General features: G+C 37.6%; 1 protein-coding gene across 7 annotated transcripts in view; it reads left to right on the top strand.

Annotated features, from left to right (window-relative positions):
- arid4b (AT-rich interaction domain 4B) overlaps positions 1 to 20,647 on the top strand; it is a 171,713-nt gene that overhangs the window by 135,468 nt on the left and 15,598 nt on the right. For 6 of the 7 annotated variants that reach the window (XM_053679559.1, XM_053679558.1, XM_053679557.1 and 3 more), the window contains 2 exons: positions 16,756 to 16,938; positions 20,507 to 20,591. In XM_053679559.1, coding sequence (XP_053535534.1) covers positions 16,756 to 16,938; positions 20,507 to 20,591 — 268 coding nt within the window. The remainder of the gene's footprint in view (positions 1 to 16,755; positions 16,939 to 20,506; positions 20,592 to 20,647) is intronic. The other variant, XM_053679560.1, reaches the window with a different exon arrangement.

The following is a 20,647-nucleotide window of genomic DNA, read 5'->3' as shown; positions in this document are numbered from 1 at the left end:
ATAGTAGGTGTGTGTGTGTGTGTGTGTGTGTGTGTGCATACATATACCTCTTGTTTGAAGGGCTGCAAATATTGTCTGAATTCTGAATCTCACACAAGCATATAGGCTACTGATGCTATTTCTATCGATCATATAAACATATAGCAGAAATAGTAAGAGTTGCATGATATTTTTTGTATGCTTTTTCTTCCTTCTTCTCATTGACAAGCAGCTGTCAAAAATGGGAAGATGTGCAGCTTCACAGCTTGTGTACCAGGTTATTTCTGTTTGTCAATAAGCACTGTCAGCGAGTGCATGTGCACTTTCATTCAGTGCGTCGCCAGCGTTTAACACATGGGTGTGAACACAAAAAAAAACGCTTTGAAAAATGGACCGTTTAGAAAACAAACATCCCGGTGTGAACCAGGCTTTAGGCATGTGTACAGGCATGAATTGAGGATTTACATTTGGCATATTCGAGTTTATTCGTGCTGAAATTAATGATGTTTGTTTGGAGCTGCTAGTATTGTTGTCCCCCTTTGGTTCCCTGCTTTGGTATAGTTGAAAATTCCATTTTAAGCACCATAAGAAGGTCTTTTTAAATCAACCAACTTTTTATTTGATTTTGAAAACTCTGAAACCAGGGTCCTGCCTAACACCTTCTAACCCATTGTTGCTAGGGTGTGGAACTACTAGGAATTGGGGGGTTGTTTTGATGGGGGAGTGGGTGTGTTTTTTGATGGGGTATTGGGTATGTTGGTGTGTGTGGCAGCAGTTAGTACAGGGACATTGCACTGCAGTACTGTCTGCCTTGGCTTTTCTTTTGCATTTTGATTTTGAAATGCCATATTTTTCCTTCACTTTGCTAAGGCTATACAGATGTGGCCTTAAAAAAGATGTGCATTTTTTCATTAAGGATCAGGAAGCCTACCACACAGAATTCCGCAGGTCTAGTCAGACCAGTTTCTTAGAATTAAATACATTTGTTATGCTTCCCAGAATATCCACCAGGTGGCGCATGGACTCAAGTGCTCCTGCATTTGGACCTCAGTGCCCAACTGAATTTTACATTAGGAGTGCTCCCACTCTTATGTGGCTGTAATTAATTATCAGAAATATCATGTTTTTATTGTAAACCTAAAATGTTATTGTTTATTTCTGCTAATTCCACAGTTTATTTTACAAATATTTTCTGCATTAGTCAAAAGAAAAAATGTTCATTTAATGCAGATAAAGTTCAATCTTTTTTTAAAGTAAACTACCAGTCAAAAATGTTTAAATACTTGTTCATTCATTATCATCAAATAATAGCTAAACAAAGCTATGAAATAATCTATTCAGAAAAGCCTGCACCCAAATTAAATTTGTCTCAATATTTTGCTGTCCATTACTGTCACGTACCGTGGTTGAAGACGGAAGCAGATGCGGGTGACAGAATCAGGCAGAATAATCCAAAGGAAATAGACAAAGTTCGTGGTCGTGAAACAGGCAGTGGTCAGGCGATCAGGAAAACAAACAAAACAGGGCAAGGCAGAAATCGAGGTCGGGGACGTAAACACTGGTCAAAGTCACTTTGTCAAAACACGAGAATAAGGCTTGGATAATGGCAGAGAACAAGTCAACTGAACGTTTACTTCACAAAGTCTGTTTGCATCCAAAGTCTCTTAAGTGCTGTGGTGAGAGTGTGTGTGTGATTGGATGCAGGTGTGTGTGATTAGAACTCCGGGGAAGGTGAGCACATGCGTGTGTGGGAAGTGTAGTCCTCAGCGTCCATGTTTGTAGTTAGCGGTGTTTCCCGGGAAACCGAGTGCGGCTGAGCTGAGATATGACAATTACATGTTAGTTTAGGTGTCATTGTAAAGATGTAAAATAATTGGTTTGATTACACTAATTCAGCCAAAAATAAGCTTATATAAAATTCCCATGAGATTCGAACTTGTGGGTCAATAATTTTTCACGGTGATGATGAACTGCATTATCAAGTGGAGCTCTTTGAGCTATGTGACATTGACACTTACTGGATGGATCTTGTTTGTTGAAATGGAAAAACAAGGGGGCTGAAGGGTCTAGCTACGCCTACAAGACTGTGCACTTAAGACCACGTCTTCAATGTGGAATTACATTTTCATGTATTTACATACATTTTCCTGAAACATTGTGAATGACATCATCCAGTGATTCTCAACCAGGAGAGATCATACGGGGGTGCGAATTGTTTTCAAGAAAAAAAAAACACGGACAGGGCATCATTTGGGTACTCTGTATATTTTATTGCTTTTCAAATAGATTGTGGATAAATGGAAAAACCCTGCATTCCCTCTCCCTCTGTATTTTCTTTTTGCTAGGGAGAGGCAGGGCTTAGCTGCCTTTTATCTAGCTTTTATCTACTTTTTTTTTTTTGAAAAATAAAGGGCCTAGCGACTTTTTGGACAAACTTTAGCAACTTTCCAAATGTCGTCAGTACTGTCCTGCAAGAGCAAGGTCTTGCTTTCCCGCTGTACTCTCAACTCTCTCTGCATCTGCTCTGTTCAGTGAGTGGCTGAGAGCCGGAGATTTAACAATGTCATGGCTAATGAGACACACCCTTCATCCCAATTTTCATAATTCACATACAAATGTTTTTTTAGAATGCAAGACGAATGTAATGCAACATGTTAAATAGTATATGTTATTACAGCCTAGTTCTCTTGTTCAAAGTAGTCATAGTGTTCAGAAATGTTTTATATCATTCATGTTCCATACTTGTCTATTATATTGTTTTATAAAAGTTATTTAAAGAATCATAAATTATCAAAAGTAATTAAAAAAGTTTAAAAAAAAAACACAAAAGCAAAAAAAATCTATCTATCAAAAACAGATTATAGAATAGGTATAGATAGATAGATAGATAGATAGATTTTATATAGAATAGATAATCATTATATCTGGTCTCCTCCAATATGGGTGTGGGGGCATGCCACATGATAGGGGAGGCTTAGGGGGCTTTAGTTACAAAAGGTTGACAACCTCTGACGTGCAAAGTAAATAAAATAAAAATAAAATCTGTGCAGAAATATAAAACTACTGTTATTTAGTGGTCATTGGTTATAAATATAGAAACAATACAGTTTGTTTATTGCAAAATATTAAGGTATATACAAACATTTAAGTAGTTATAGAGTGTAAGGACACCAACTTGATTACGTCATTCTCAGTGCTTCTTGGGAGTGAGCATTTGCTGCAGAATTCCACGATTTTTACTTCCAGAACCTGTAGTAGTGAAAGATTTCATCCATTTGTTTATTTAATTAAAATTAAAGGGTTTTTTTTACACAAATTTCTGCATTGTTCAAAAGAAAAAGTTTATTTAATAAAGGTACACTGTCTGTCAAAAGTTTTGAAACACTTGCTTATTCTACTTTTTTTTTTCTTCACATTTTAGAATAATATTAACTCCAGCAAAGCAACTGTATGAAATAACAAAAATGGATTAAGTCTGTGTACTTAATCTTTAACGTAGAAATGAACTACAATCCCATGAAGCGTTGCAAATGACAGTGAAATGAAAAACTATGCATAAATATAATAAAAGGCTTTATAACATTATTTTACAATGACAAATCACTGTGTATTCTAAATGCAGTAAGATTTTTTTCATCTTTAGAGCATTAATTATTGTTAGCACTTAGCATGAATATTGTTAGCATAAATTGTTAGCATAAATGTTAGCACGAATGTTGTTAATTTTTTTTGAAAAGTAAGTGAAAATATCACTAACTTTTTAAAAACTTTTTCTTTTTAGAAAAGGAAATCCTGAAAGCCTGAATAGCTTATGAGTAGTTAAATTGGAGTGGGTGTAGCTAAATGGTCCAAAAGGATTTTTTTTATATGTTCAGCCAAAGGATTACAAGAAAAATTTAATTTCAATATTAACCTTTTCCAGAGATGTAGTTGTTTTTGTGTGGAAAAACTAAGAACACCACTCCTCAGTGGCTAGTTTGAGTAATTTGCATGGCTTACTAGTACTGTACATGCCTTTCAAGTTTTGTATGAAACCATGCAAGCAAACATGAGTTAGAGCTGTATGTGTAAATTAGTCTCCACCTCCTTAGAATTAATTGAGATATGGTGGTCATATTGTTTAGAAATGTCATGTTTTGATCATTATTGTGGTTCACACACACACCTGAGTATTTTTTCATCAGGTTTGTGAAACTTGGCTAAAAATCCTAGGACCATTTTGCAAAGGTAGTTTAGGATATTATGCAATCACAAATTATCACAAATTTCCATAGACAGAGCTAAATTGAACAAAAGGCAATTGTTTTTATATTTTGAGCAAAAATAACAAACTAATTTGCATAAGATTGCATCAGATAGTCGTGGTTCCCAACCCGAAACTACCATTCAAGTTTCATGACAATAGGTCAGTGTTAAACCTATTAAATGCTTGTTGAAAGCTAATTGGCCATTGGTGGCCTTTTTTTTTTAAATAATAGGGTCATCATCAAAGGTCCACTTACAGGTTAGCCCACATATGCACTCTATGATATTTCAGCTCAAAGATGTAACAACAGTGTTGTCTGAGCACATGCTTCAATAGAGGAGATTAGGCTTAAGGAAAATCTGTACAAAGAGGTTAACATGGTCAATACCCTTTGCCATACTGCACAAAAGTGTGTAGTATGGTGTCTGTCAAGATTTCAATTTAAACTTTTGTATCCAGTCCCTGTTATTTACAACATAATGCTGACACTGCTGATGATACACAGACATCACTACAGCCAGATTCAGCAGTACAACTATGCAAAATGTAAAATACACAATACATAAAAGCTTGGATGAATATAAATGTCCTTATAAATTAGGCTCTCAAGAATCTCCCTTAATGCTAATAAACTCATAATGGTTTGATAAAATTACAACCCCTGGTAAAAATTACAGAATCATTACACTTAGAGGATATTAACCAGCTTTTTTACTTCGTAGCAAATAAACAAATTTGTGGACAAATTTGTTGGTACCCTTACAGCCAATTGAAACAATGCTTTAGTCTTCCTGAAAAGTTATGAAATTAAAATCAATTGTCTCATTTATACCTGCATGCCTTTGGTATGTCATAGAGTAGTGGTCACCAACCCTCTTCCTCGATATCTTCCTTCCTGCAGGTTTCCGCTCCAACCCAAATCTAATACACCTGTTTTAGTTGATCAAGGACTTCTTAAGGCAATGATTAGATGGCCAGGTGGGCACGGTTATGGTTGGAGCTAAAGTCTTCAGGAAGGTAGATCTTCAGGAACAGGGTTGGTGACCACTGTCATAGAGTAAAACAAAGGATGTGTGAAAAGAGATAAATTATTGCTTATTCTACAAATATATTCTAAAATGACATGGACATATTTGTTGGTACCCCTAGAAAAGATTATAAATAATTGGATAATAGTGATATTTCAAACTAACTGTTTTCTTTAATTAGTGTCCTCAATCTTGTAATCGGTCATTCGGCGTGTTTAAAAGGAGAAAAGTCGTCACTCTGCTGTTTGGTATCATTGTGTGCACCACACTAAACTTGGACCAGAGAAAGCAAAGGACCGTTGAGGAGATCAGAAAGAAAATTTATAGAGAATCATGTTAAAGGTAAAGGCTATGGGACCATCTCCAAGCAGCTTGATGCATGGAGGAGGCTTGGTTATGTTGTTTAGTGGAATCAAGATGGTGCTGTTGTGTGTGGCTTACCATTTGCTGCCTGGCTTGTTTTATGTCTTTTACAATTCAAAATGTCTTGCTGCTTCTGGTATATGATCCTCAAACACTCCTGAACATTTAAATTACTTCTGATGAGTTGTTTACGCAAGTTTAGAGAGGTCTACATTACGCTCCCCCTCCTCTACTGGTGTCCATACCTGCATATCTATGCCACCTGCCATGTTTCCTACCTGGGATGAAGCACCAAAAACAAGAGGAAAATGAGGAGACTTTGCCGTTAAGCTTAAGCTTCTCTTGGCATCTAAGTTGGCGTTCCAGCCTTGTTCCAGCCAGCCATGAAACTGACTGCAAACGATTTTCCGTTTGACATTCGCTAGAACCAGTGCATTTTTGGAATAGACCTTTTTTTCAGTCTTTTCAGATGAACTACCTCTGCATCACTCGAGGTGATGGTGTAGGTGATGGCGATGGTGTTTGGCGAAGTGTAGTGTGTTTGCTCCCGTGTAGGGTGACTCCTGCATGACGGTCCCAAGCCTTGGAATGGGGAGGGTTGGGCGAAGACCTGGTGACCTACCCTGGAAAATCTTGGAAAAATCATGAAATTCTCTCACATACTTCAAATCTAGTACCCAATGGTGGGCCCCCCAGGCCAGTAAGTACCCAAAAAGTGACTGGGGAAGAGCAAAGATCACTTGTGAGTAATCTGGGAATTTATGAAATTTTTTGGGAAGCCCAGCTGCTGATGCTGCCTGCGTTAAAGAAAGGATCTACACTGCATGAAAACGCAAAAGATCGCATGTGAATGAGTCAAGGGAAATTGGACATCAAGCGAGAAAGTACTCAACATGTATTTGCTTGAAATCAGTGAATTACATTGGAAATATAACAGCCACTTCCAATCGGATGACTTTTCAGTGTATTATTCTGGTCAAGAACTTAAAAGGAACGTAGTGGCCTTTATAGCACACAAGAACATCGCCCGTGCAGTTGACCGCTACACCAATATCATGGTCTTACATGTGCTCTGTGCTCCAAGGACAGATGCTACAGAAGATGAAATCAAACACTTTTATGGCAAAATCGAGGAAGCACTGGAACAGGTGCCAAAAAAGAATATAATTTATATCATGGGTGACTTCAACACGAAGGTCGGCAGTCAGGAAGAGGTGAACATCATAGGCTAGTTTGGACTGGGTGACAGGAACGATGCTAGTGATCATTGGGTCCAATTCTGTCATGAAAACCATTTCAGCGTCTCAAATACATGGTTCATGCAACTGAAATGCCATCTGTCAACCTGGACAGCCCCAGTGGACAGCATCGCAATCAAATGCAGTACAACCTTTGCAGTACACTACAACCTTTGCAGTCAATGCTGGAAAAGTTCGGTCCTTGCCATCAAAACATTTCCTGGTGCTGACAGCTGTTCTGACCACGAGCTGCTTATAGCCACCATCAAGGTGAAATTCTGAAACATCAAAAAGAATGCTCCAAAAAAAAGTGATTAGATGTCTCCAAGTTTCCTGTTTCATACGCAATTGAAGTGAAGAACAGATTCTAACTTCTTGGCATGCAGACAAACAGCCAGATGAATTGTGGAAGGAAATCCAATCCACGATTATTGAAACAGTGCAGAAACGCATACCATACAAAAAACCAGAGAAAAGGAGAAAATGTCTGTCGGCAGAAACCATCAAAATTACAGCTAGAAAAGAAGAGCAGCCAAAACTGCCAGGGACTAAGATAAAGCTAGGAGGCTAAACGCGAGGTTTTAATGTGCAGCAAGGAAGGACAAAGAAGCATACCGGGATCAGTTATGCAAGCAAATGGAGCACTGTCGAAAAGGTCTCTTCACACAGGTTAAGAAAATTCAAACTCCCTTTACTGCTCACAAAGGAACAAATCAAAGAAAAGAGCAGTAAGGTCCTGGCTGACCAACAAGGCATCAGAATCAGATGGCGAGAATACACAGAAGAGCTGTATGCAAGCACCAGAGACCCTGAGCCACCCCATGACGACCCAGTGGAATTGGAGCCAGCCATCCTGGATGAGGAAGTTGTATGGGCACTGAAGCAATTACCAAAGAACAAGGCAACTGGTATTGATTGCATCCCAGCAGAAATGCTGAGGGCTATTCCACCAGTGGCTATCACAGCGATCTGCCAGAAGATCTGGGAAACCAGTAGGAGGCCAAAGGATTAGAAGAGATCAGCATTCATCCCACTATCTAAGAAAGGTAATGCAAGGGACTGTTGCAACTATTGTGCAATAGCACTGATTCAGTAAAGTCTTTCTGAAGATCATACAGCAGGGTCTGCATCCAGTCATCGAAGTAGAACTACCTGACTCACAAGCTGGGTTCCAACGAGGTCGTGGTACCTGTGATCATATCGCAAATCTGATTATTGAGAAATGTCACAAGTATCAGAAAAACATCTACATGTGCTTCATCAAATACAGCAAGGCGTTCAACTGCATCGAACATGATAAGCTATGAAAGGCCCTGCAAGAACTGGGAGCGTCAGCACACTTGATCCATCTGTTAAGATCCCTTTATGCAGACCAAGAAGCAACTGTCCGAAGACAACACAGACACTAAGTGGTTCAAGATTGAGAAAGGCATGTGACAAGGTTGTATCCTGTCTCCTTTTCTTTTCAATCTTTACACAGAAATAATCATGAGGAAATTAGATCTGGAATAATTGGTGTCAAGATTGGCGGCAGAAATATCAACAATCTCCGCTATTCCTATGATACAACATTACTCCCAGAAACGGAAGAAGATCTGAAACACCTCATACTAAGAATCAAAAAGGAATGCGAAATGATGGGCCACCACCTCGACATCAAAATGACGAAGATCATGACAACAGTTGGAAAGGGAGCATTCAAAATAACCATCAATAGTGAAGAGATTGAATGTGTCAAGGATTTCTGCTTCCTGGGATCCATGATGCATCGAATTGGAGATTGCGGCCCTGAAATCAAGCCACGAATTGCATTAGGCCGTAGTATGATGCTGAGCATGCACCAAATCTGGAGGAGCTAAATCAGTCAGCCTTACAAACAAATGCAAACTGGTCCATGCTACTGTGTTCCCCATATCAGTGTATGGGTGTGAAAGATGAACCCTGAAAAAAGCTGACCAAAGGAGGATTAATGCTTTTGCGCAATGATGCTGGAGAAGACTTTTACGAATAGCATGGACAGCGAGGGTTACCAACAAAGAAGTTCTGGAGCATCAAGCCAGAAATGTCACTTGAGGGAAAGATCACCAGACTCTGGCTCACTTACTTTGGCCACGTGATGCAATTAGGTTTATCAGAGAAAGCAACGATGCTGAGAATGGTCAGTGGAACAAGAACACGAAGCCGCCAAAAATGCGCTAGCTTGACACCAGCAAAACGGACACTGGCCTAGGTGCAGAACAGCTAAAAGGGGAAGACCGAGAGTCAGACTCAACTAAACGGATAATCAGTGTCTTTGAACCATTTCCATTTGCTGTCTCGGGCATCACAGCCAATTAAGGATTCACTGCAGCTAAGGATGGCTTTGATAAACACCAGATTGATGGTAAACAAGAGCTTTATTCTTAATAACTTTTCTTTTTTTTTTTATCTCATGCGGATTGGACTTTTTATTTGTCACCGAAACTTTGTTTACTTCTGGGGATTTAAGCCTGTTTTCTGAACTGGTACCGTTTGACTGTAAATATTTCAGTTCTCCTCGTACCTCAGGTCAGGGTGGAGGTCTGGCTTCTATATTTAAACAAAATCTTTGCTGCTGGACTTTAACGACTGATGACTACTATAGTTATGAACTTCAACTGCTTGTACTGGAAATAGACCACAGTGATATATCACCCACCTAAATATCACAAAGATTGTAAAAATGAATTTTCTCTAATTGTGGTAGACTTTTAATTCTTGGGGATTTTAATATCCATGTCTGATGTCCATCAAATTTTTTAGCTAAAGAATTTATGCACCTTAGTGACACATTTGATTTGGTTCAACTGGTGAAAGCTCACACTCACATACACTTGATTTTGTTATCCCCATGGCTGTCTGTGACATTGAAATATGTGACTATAGTATCTCTGGCCGTAAGACTATTTTGTTTACTATCCATCAACTGTTTCATATCGTCAAATCTTATAAACATGTTTGTTGGTCTCATCTGATCACATCAACTACCAGTGGTGATTTTTCAGCAGCCTTTAATGAAGTGTCTGTCTCTTAATCTCTCTCTCTCTCTCCATGACTTGAGTTCCGAATAGCACCTTAGTTTGTTTTATTTTATCTGCACTTACATTTTAGACTTTGTGGCTCTATTGAAGGCTAAACATCATAAACCTAAATCTGAACCCTGGCTAAATGACACTACTTGTGGTCTCAGACAGGTCTGTAGATGAGCTGAAACTCGTTTGAAGTCTTTTATGAAATCTTAAGGGACACCATAACTCAATTCCAGAGAAATGTGAGAGTTACTAAGTCTAAGTATTTTTCTGACCTCATTGAAAAAAACTGTCACAAACCTAAAATACTTTTCACTACTCTAAATGCTGTTGTAAATCCTTCTGTTTGTGTACCCAGCTGAGTCCTTATTTATTTGTATTTTGTGTCTATTATTTTTTTGTTGACAAGATTAGGGATATTAGTCTGAATATTGTCCTATCTGCATGGGATCCTTCAATTCCCCCTGCTTGTTTTGGTGTTTTAAACCAATTTTAACCTGTTTCTCTTTCTCTCTCACAAGAAATTGTGGGTCAGCTAAGCCTACTGGCTCTCCCCTTGAAGTTATTCTTCCACGTTTTTTAAACAAATTTTTGATGTGGTTGGATTTAGTCTTCTAATAATTATTAATAAATGCCTTGAAACTGGTATTGTTCCAGATTATCTGAAGCAAAAGGTCCATCCCCAAATGTAGACCCTGCAGTTTTGTCTAATTTTAGACCTACAGTACATTTATTAATTTAGAAGATGCTTTTATCCAAACCTTTTTCCAAAATCTTTTATATTTAAAAAAAAAAAAAAAAAAAAAAAAAAAAAAAAAAAAAAGAGAGAAAAGTCATTCGACAACTACAGAGTTTCTTCAATGAAAATCTTTGAAGTATTTCAGTCAGGTTTTAGAAAATATCACTCTACTGAGACTGCAGTGGTAAAAGTTTTAAATGATGTGTTATTGACTGTAGAATCTGGTGATTTTGCTGTGCCAGTGCTTTTAGATTTGAACACTGCATTTGACACAGGTGACCATGCTGTTCTATTTCTCATTTAAAGCAATGTGCAGGCATTCAAGGGAATACTCTTAACTGGTTTCAATCATATTTTAAAAACAGAGGGTGTTCAGTTAATATTGGTAATTTCTTTTCTGGTGCTGCTCATCTTACTTGGGATGTTCCCCAAGGCTCTATTCTTGCCCCTACTCTGTTTCCCTTGTACAATCATGTGAAGAAATAAGTACACCCCATGGAAATTGTTGGTTTCTTTGACATATTTGGAGATGCAAACATTTGATCCTCTTTGAAACAGTGCATATTAATGGAGGTGATACATTCTATCAAATGACACATAAAATTGACATTTTGTAGTCATTTTCACAATTTAAATGACCAAAAAACAGATCAGTCACATGGAAAATGTAAGTAGACCCCTACATTTATCACACCTTCAGATCCATAACATTAGAATCAGTTATTCAAGATTAAGTGCCAGTGATTAGAACCTGCTTAGGGAGTGCAGGTGGAACCTGTCATATTTAAACCTCTCACATCTGTTGTCTGGTGTTCCCTTTGCTATTGAGGTGTGTGGTGTCATCATGCCAAGATCTAAAGAGGCCTTCGGAAAAAAGGTTGTGGATGCTCATGAGTCTGGCAAGGGATTTAAAAAGATCTCCAAATTATTTGAAATACATCATTCCACTTTAAGGAAAATAACAGCAGAGAAGTTTGGCACAGACCAGATACAGCTTTATATGAGAAGCACTTCATACACCTGAAATGTTATGGTTTGGGGTTGCTTTGCTACCTCAGGAACTGGGACAGCTTGCATTCATTAAACTATGAATTCTGAATCATATAAAAGAGTTCTTGAAGATAATGTGAGGCCATCTGTCCGAAAGTTGAAGTTGAACTGAAAGTGGACCTTTCAACAGGATAAGGATCCTAAGCACACTAGCAAATCCAAGTAATGGCTCAAAAAGAAGAAATGGAGGCTTATGGAATGGCCTAGTCAAAGCACGGATTTGAATCACATTGAAATGTTGTGGGGGGATTTTAAACGGGCATTACGTGCAAGAAAACCCTCAAACATTTTGCAACTGAAAGAATATTGCATGAAAGAGTGGTCAAAAATTCCAGCATGCCTGGTGGACAATTATGTAAAACGCCTGAAAGAAGTTAGTTCTGCTAAAGGGGGCAATACTAGCTTCTGAGAATAAGGGTGTACTTACTTTTTCCACAGAATAATATTACATCTATTGGTCTGTTGAGTAAATGATTGAAAAAGCTCATTTTGTATGAAGTGTATCAACTTCATTAGCACTGTAGGCACTGTTTCAAAGATGATCAAATGTTTGTTTGTCCAGATATGTCAAAAAAAAAAAAAACAACAAAAACATGGGGTGTACTTTTATTTATTCACATGACTGTATATGCTTCCTTCAGTTTCAATTTTTAAGAAACACGGTATGTCTTTTTATTGTTATGCAGATGATATCCAAATCTGTCTGCCCCTCAGACACAATAGGAATGATTTAGATCATCTCTTGATCCGTCTCTCGGACGTAAAGGCCTGGCTGTCTTTCACTTTCTTGCACCTGAATGAGAGTAAAACTGAGATAACTGTGTTTGAGTCCTCTGAAGATCCTATAATTTCAACTTTAAAATTTGGTGACTTGATTTATTAAACCGTAGAAAAATGTAGGTGTCTTATTTATCTGTAACAAACTTCACAAGGGCAAGGAGGTGGTAGGAACCGGCTGAACATAAAGTTTAATCAGAAATAAAACTCAAACATAAAAGAAACACAAACGGAACGTAAAGCGCACGTGCGTCTCTCTTCGCCTATGGCGCTTCCAGTCACTCCTTTATTGTACTCTCCCACTGATCAGATAACTTGGTGCTAGACGTGCATCCTCACAGCCTGGTCCTTCCCTCATCCTTGTCACACTCCAACGCGGCCAGACTCAGGCCTCCGGCCTGACGTTCACCCGTTCAGCACTAGAGTAATGAACGTCACAATGGGGAAGGAGGAGGAGGGAACCAGCTGAACGTAAAGATATAGTTTAATCAGGAACAGAACAAAGTATTCTGGCTTTGTGAAACATACCTAAATCAAATTAAATTAAAATATTTTACAACCCTAATTCCAAAAAAGTTGGGACGCTGTGTGAAATGTCAATAAAAACAGAATGCAATGATTTGCAAATCTCATAAACCCATATGTTATTCACAATAGAACATAGAAAATATTTAAACTGAGTTCAATTCAATTCAATTTTTATTTGTATAGCGCTTTTTACAATAGACATTGTCTCAAAGCAGCTTTACAGAAATATCAACATGGTATACAGATATTAAAGGTGTGAATTTATCCCAACTGAGCAAGCCACTGAGTGGCGACGGTGGCAAGGAAAAACTCCCTAAGATGTTTTAAGAGGAAGAAACCTTGAGAGGAACCCGACTCAGAAGGGAACCCATCCTTATCTGGGTAACAACAGATAGTGTGAAAAAGTTAATTATGGATTTATATAAAGTCTGTATGGCCTTAGGAGCAGCCGTAGTCCCAGCAGTATGGAATTAGAGAAGATTTGAGCTCCATCCAGAGGCAGAAAGGATCTGGATCTCTAGTATCTCCATAAATTCATGTGGGGCTTGGCAAAAGGAGAAAGGGGGAAGAAAAAAAGATTATTATGACTGCGAAGTAGTAAAATAGAATCTAGTCAGGGTAGGCTTGAGTAAACAAATACGTTTTAAGCCTAGACTTAAACACTGAGACTGTGTCTGAGTCCCGAACACTAATAGGAAGACTGTTCCATAACTGTGGGGCTCTATAAGCTCTTCCCCCTGCTGTAGCCTTCACTATTCGAGGTACCGTCAAAAAGCCTGCATCTTTTGATCTAAGTAGGCGTGGCGTATCATATAAAACCAAAAGGTCGCTTAGATATTGTGGTGCGAGACCGTTTAGTGCTTTATAGGTTAATAAAAGTATTTTATAGTTAATGCGAGATTTTACTGGGAGCCAATGCAGTATTGATAATATTGGTGTGATATGGTCGTATCTTCTAGTTCTAGTTAGGACTCTAGCAGCTGCATTCTGGACTAACTGGAGCTTATTTATATTCCTACTGGAACATCCAGACAGTAAGGCATTACAGTAATCTAATCTAGAGGTGACGAATGCATGAACTAGTATTTCCGCATCATGTAGTGACAATATGTTTCTTATCTTAGAAATATTTCTGAGATGAAAGAAAGCTATCCTAGTAATATTATCTACATGAGCATCAAATGATAGGCTGGAGTCAATAATCACTCCAAGGTCTTTAACTGCTGTACATGATGAAACAGAAAGACCATCCAGAGTAACCATGTGATCAGAAAGATTACTTCTAGCTACACGTAGGCCTAATAAAAGTATTTATGTTTTATCAGAATTAAGTAAAAGGAAGTTAGTTAACATCCAACATCTGAGTAAATGTACCATTTTAAAATAAAATAAGGGAATTTTCAATTTACATTTTACACTGTGTCACAACTTTTTTCAGAATTGGGGTTGTAATTAATGGCATATTTTTGCCATTGTTGCCAAAAATTATGGAATCACCTTGTAATTTGCATTTCTAAAACAAATACAAGCACAAACCTAAAAATGCAACTAGTCTGCAGTTAAAAGAGAGTGCTTACTGACCTTAATGAGCTGTTGGACTGGGCTAATTGAAAGGAAGCATGGCACCAAGAGAGTTGTCAATTGAAACAATGAAATCCAACACTGAGTGTAGCAAAAGATGTTGGTTGTTCATAAAATTTGGTGCAGGTAGAAAGAAATTGGGAAGGTTATAAAAGGAAAACATAGGGGTAGACCAAGGAAGATGTCAAAGCATCAGGATAGAAACTCAAAGCAGTATGCCTTGAAAATAGAAAATGCACAATAAAACAAGTGAACAACAAATGGGCAGAAGCAGGTGTCACTGTTTGTGACAGAACTGTAAGAAATCGGCTGATTGAAATGGGATTTACATATCAAAAACCAGCACTAACACCTAAACAGAAGAAAATAAGGTTACAGCGGGCTAAAGGAAGCAATCATGGAGTGTGGATGATTGGATGAAAATGGGATTCAGTGATTAATAATGATTCTGCATTGGCCAAGGAGATGATGCTGGAACTTTTATTTCGTGTGTTCTAATGAAAAATATAAAGATGACTGCCTGAAGAAAACAATAAAATTTCCCCACTTATTTATGATATGGGGTTGCATGTCAGGTAAAGGACCAGTCGAGATGGAGACTGAAATTTTGTACACTTTTCTCACTATGTCGATAGAAAATAGATTTGGTGATGAAGTAATTTTTCAGGATGGTAATGCGTCTTGCCACAGAGTAAAGAGTGTTAAAGCTTTTCTTCAGGAAAGGCATATCCGTGCAACAACATCACCAGTAAATTTATGGTTTAAATTTTTAAAAATTGGTTCATGACAAGGCTCCATCCTGCATAGCTGATCTGTCAACTGCTATTTGAGAAAGTTGGAACCAGTTTGATGTAGAATATTGTTTTTCATTAGTGAGGTCCATGCCTCAAAGAATTCAGGCCGTCATAAAAGCCTGAAGAGGAGCAGCAAAGTGCTAATTGTAACTTTTTGTTGTTGTTGTTGATTCCATAATATTTTCCTCAACATTGAGTGATTCCTTTTTTTTTTTTTTCCTCTACTTGATCTGGAAAAAAATATGCAATCAATTTATAATTTAATTTGTTTATTTCTTACAAAGTGAAAAAGCTGGGTGAACAACCTCTAAGTGTGGTGATTCCATAAATTATGCCAGGGCTGTTGCATCACAAGGAGCCTGTTTATTAAGCTATCATGTTCCGTAATGTTTAGCTAGTGCTCTACTATTCTGTACTTTATAAGGCCATACTTTGCGATTGAAGGCATAGCATAAGACAACCACTGCAGCACTACAGCTAGGATAGACTTTGTTGTTGAACCTACTGTGGCTTCAGTCTTGGGATATCGGTGTGTCCTGATAAAGCACCCATGGAATAAATGATATGTTATAAATAGTTAATTCAAATTAGAAAAAAATTACCAAGTACATGCTGAAGTTTAAGACCTTCTCATTAAGCCAGCTTTGAAAATTAGATTATGTAAACTATGATAAGGACAGTGAGGCAGTAGAGGAAACAAGAAGGGCTAATTCAGTATCTGCAATAATATCCATGTAGAACATCCTAGTGCACCAGTAAAAAATATCTTTCCAGCTGCTGGATACCTTTGAACACAGCCAGAATGTATGAGCTAAGGTTCTCTCAGCACCTATGCATCAGTCACAGACTGGAGAAACCAATGGGTACATTGAAAGTTTCACCTTTTGAATAATGCAACCTGTGTATAACTTTGAGCTGTAGAAGCAGAAGCCTGGCATTACGAGAGCATTAATGAATTTGCAGCCCATTTGCTGTGTAATAATCAGGAAAGTGCTGTTTGATATAATGACAAAAATAACAAAAATAAATGTAACTGCTGATCAAAGTAACTGATTAATAGTGATGATCAACATATAAATCCTTAGTTTACCCTTACTTCTTCAAATTGAGAATCAAGAGACGCAGGCAAGCAAAAAACATTAATGTTGTTGTTGTTGTTGTTGTTGTTGTTGTTGTTATTATTATTATTATTATTATTATTATTATTATTATTATTATTATTATAGACAACAAATACCTTCAGGGCTGTAGAATTTTCGTATTCAACTAAGTGATGGCACTATAGAAGCTGATGACTCAGGTTTTTTATGAGGGTGGAGATGGGTTCTTGTCTATATTCTGGGGCAGGCTTAGGGAAAGGAAGTGCTGAACTGTCTTTCTTACAGGGATGACAGCAGTCAGGAGTGGGAGGAAGGGGAGGAGTTTGAGTGTTACCCCCCTGGGATGAAGGTGCAGGTGAGGTATGGGCGAGGTCGCAATCAGAAGACGTACGAAGCCACTGTGAAAGAGTCAGACCTGGAGGGGGGAGAGGTGCTCTACCTGGTACACTACTGTGGCTGGAATGTCAGGTAAGGCAGGACCCTGGGAATTCCTTATGTATTTAAAAAAAAAAAAAAAAAAAAAAGTGGTCGCTTCTTCTGAGAAAAGGATCCAATTTCTAGTTAAACCCTGATGTCACTGTGTCAGCTTTTTCTAGCCCAATCTCAAAGCATCTATAGCTTTTCAGTGTGGCCATCTAGTAGTTGATGAACTCAGATGTGTTTCTCTGACATTTAATTAAACGGAGTACTGGCATTATGATTATCCATAGGTTGAACTTGTCTGGAAAACAAATGGTCTGAGATGATTTGGAGTTATGGAAATAGTGAATCCCCAGCATGACTTTGGTGTCTGTTTCGGATGGATTAGGATCTCTTAGTAATATGTGTTAGTGTTGGGGAAAACTGCTTCCATTATATAACGTGGGCAGGTGGACTAGGTTTTTGCACTGAATTGACGGAACACTGTGACAGGGTCACTCATTTTATTGGCAATATTTACACAAAGCATTAGGATTTTACAGATTTAGATCAAGTTTATTTGTGCAATATGTTTGACTGAATACACTTAACATTTAAGGAATAGTCTAATCATAATCATCATTTCCTCTTTCAGGACAGAACTCTACTTAAACCTTCATATATGTGTTAATCAAGCTGTCATATTTTTATTCATGTTGAAAAAACATCATGAACATTTTCAGCACAATTGTACTGCCAACCTCATCTTAACCATGAAGATAATGGTGTATTTTGAGAACTGTGTGATGTTTCAGTGTTAATGTTATTAAGTTAACAGTTGTAACAAGGGATGCATCGATACAGGTATATGGTACATAATACCATGCTCATTTACTTGTACTCGGAAAATATGTGCCAATACCAACAGTGATGCTAGGTGATGTAACATGAAATGCCAACGATCTGCACATATTACACGAGTAATGATGCAGTCAAAGCAAAAAACTGTGCTCTGTGAAAATATCAAGTGGAACTTTGCATCTTTGTCTGATAAAAGTAACCTGATAAAACATAATATATAAATATAAAATAAATATAAATATAAAACTCAACCCAAGGAGTACATTGCTAACAGCATACACTAGATGAGAAAATGTTTACAAACAAGCCTGAAGAGTGAAAATAACAGTGCTTACTCAGTATGTTGTTCTTGATGATCTTGCCATTATTTGTCATTGGTATTGTGGGATTTCTTCGCAGTGATGACAAAAATGAACTTTACCACAAGTGTACAGAATTGATTTTTTGAGCTAAATGACATTTTCGTGACACACATCCATAACAAAACTGATTGATTAATGCTTTAGGCCAATTTCTAGAGGAGGTGGCGCCTTTGTTGTACATTTCAGGTTTGTTTTTCCACATTAGTGAAGAGTAAACTCAATGGAGACCCACTGAGATCTTAAAATTACACTTTCTATGCACTCTGCACGTTATTTAAAATCATAATCTACAAAGATGTCATGACTGTGCAACCTGTAGTTGCAGAACAAAGTACACCCCATGGAAATTGTCGCCTTTTTTGACATATTTGGACAAGCAAAACTTTTATCATCTTTGAAACAGTCCCTATTAATGAAGTTGATATACTTGAACAAAACCACAAGGAAAATTAGCTTTTTCAATAGATGTGATATTCTTCTGTGGAAAAAGTAAGTACACCCTTGGTCTCAGAAGCTAGTATTGCCCCCTTTAGCAGAAATACCCTCTTGTAGGTGTTTTGGATAATTGTCCACCAGGCTTGGTGGAATTTTTGACCGCTCTTCCATGCAATATTCTTTCAGTTGCAAGATGTTTGAGGGTTTTCTTGCATGTACTGCCCGTTTCAAACCTTCCCACAACATTTCAATGGGATTCAAATCTGAGCTTTGACTAGACAATTCCATAGGCCTCCATTTCTTCTTTTTGAGCCATTACTTGGATTTGCTAGTGTGCTTAGGATCATTATCCTGTTGAAAGGTCCACTTTCCACAGTTCAACTTTAACTTTCGGACAGATGGCCTCACATTATCTTCAAGAATTCTTTGATATGATTCAGAATTCATAGGGGAATCAATGAATGCAAGCTATCCAGTTCCCGAGGAAGTGAAGCGACCCCAAACCATAACATTTCCACCACCATCCTTCACAGTTGGTATGACGTGCTTCTCCTGAAAAGCTGTCTTTGGTCTGTGCTAAATATCTCTGCTGTTACTATGGCCAAACAACTATCTTTGATTTGACTACACATTGTTCCAAAAGGCATAGTCTTTGCCTGTATGCTGTTTGGCAAACTGTAGTAGGAAAAAAAAGCTTTTTCCTGACACGCATCTCATACGAGTCAAATTTGTGCAATCTCTTTCTGACTGTAGAAGCATTGGTGTTCTTGGTGATTACTTGTTGCATCAGACAGTCTGCTCTTGGGCTGAATTTGCTGGGACGGCCAGTCATGGACAAATTAGTCATTTGTTGATTATTTTCCTTACAGTGGAATGATGTATTTCAAATAATTTGGAGATCTTTTTAAATCCCTTGGTATGATGACACCACTCAATAGCAAAGGGAACCCCAGACACTAAGCAGGTTCTAATCACTGGCACCCAATCTTGAACACCTGATTCTAATTTTATGGATTTAAAGGTGTGATAAATGTAGGGATGTACTTACTTTTTCCATGTGACTAATCTGTTTTTTGTTCGTGTTAATTGTGAAAATTACTACAAAATTTCAATTTTATGCCGTTTGATAGTGTATCAACTTTATTAATAGGCACAGTTTTAAAGAGGATTAAATGTTTGCTTGTCCAAATATGTAAATAAATAAATGAATGAATTCATATGGGGGTACTTATTTTTTCACATGACTGTACACTTTCTGTACACTGTTTTAGGTCATGTTCTTAGGTAAACAATTTTTGTTATTGCAGCCAGCAGCAGATAACTATACACAAAATAGGCTTAGTAGTAAATCCTTTTGAGCAAAGGAGACTTAGCAATGTGAATTGGACTTCTTTTAGTTTCTTGGTGCTTTACATCCATAATTAGCACCTGATTCATGACAGTTGGGCAAAAAACATTCAATTACTTAAGATAAATGGTAAACAGGAGACTTAGCTTGGCTTGGCTGAGAGGGGGGGCATGGTTGTCGGCGGAGATTCTCTTGAACTAGGCTTATCCCATTAATTATTAAATATTAAACAGTTAGTGTATCTCTCAAAACAAACAAACAAAAAACCCAATCAACAAAATGTAAATTCACCTACTCTTAATGGATAATAACGATTGATTGAACAGGAGTTGCCAAAACAGATTAAAAGCGAAGTACGCTGTTTCTCTTTCTCCTGCCAGTAGTCCTTGTAGAAATGCAGCTGATATGTATAGGGTGTGGACTGAGTGAGGTCTTGACATGACTCCTATAAGTAGGTTACTCATTTAGGTATCTGAAAGTATCAAAAACATGTTCTCATTCTCAGTCTGAAAAAAATTGTATCGATACATCTCTAGTTGTTACAGGTTGAGTGTGTATTTGTTCTGTCATGTCTTTTAGACTAGCTGAACTTTAGTGCAGACTATTCACATAACTACTTCTTTCTCAAAAGGTACGATGAGTGGATTAAAGCCGACAAGATTGTCCAACCAGCTAATAAGAATGTTCCCAAAATTAAGCATAGGAAAAAAATAAAGGTAAAAAAATGCTTACCCGTTTGCACCTTAAAATATTTTTTTTCCAAAATGAAATG

The sequence above is a fragment of the Ictalurus punctatus genome, chromosome 3 (assembly GCF_001660625.3).
Source record: "Ictalurus punctatus breed USDA103 chromosome 3, Coco_2.0, whole genome shotgun sequence".
In the NCBI taxonomy this organism is placed as follows: Eukaryota; Metazoa; Chordata; class Actinopteri; order Siluriformes; family Ictaluridae; genus Ictalurus; species Ictalurus punctatus.
Note: the sequence above shows the minus strand (reverse complement) of the source record. Positions and strands in the feature narration are given on the sequence as shown.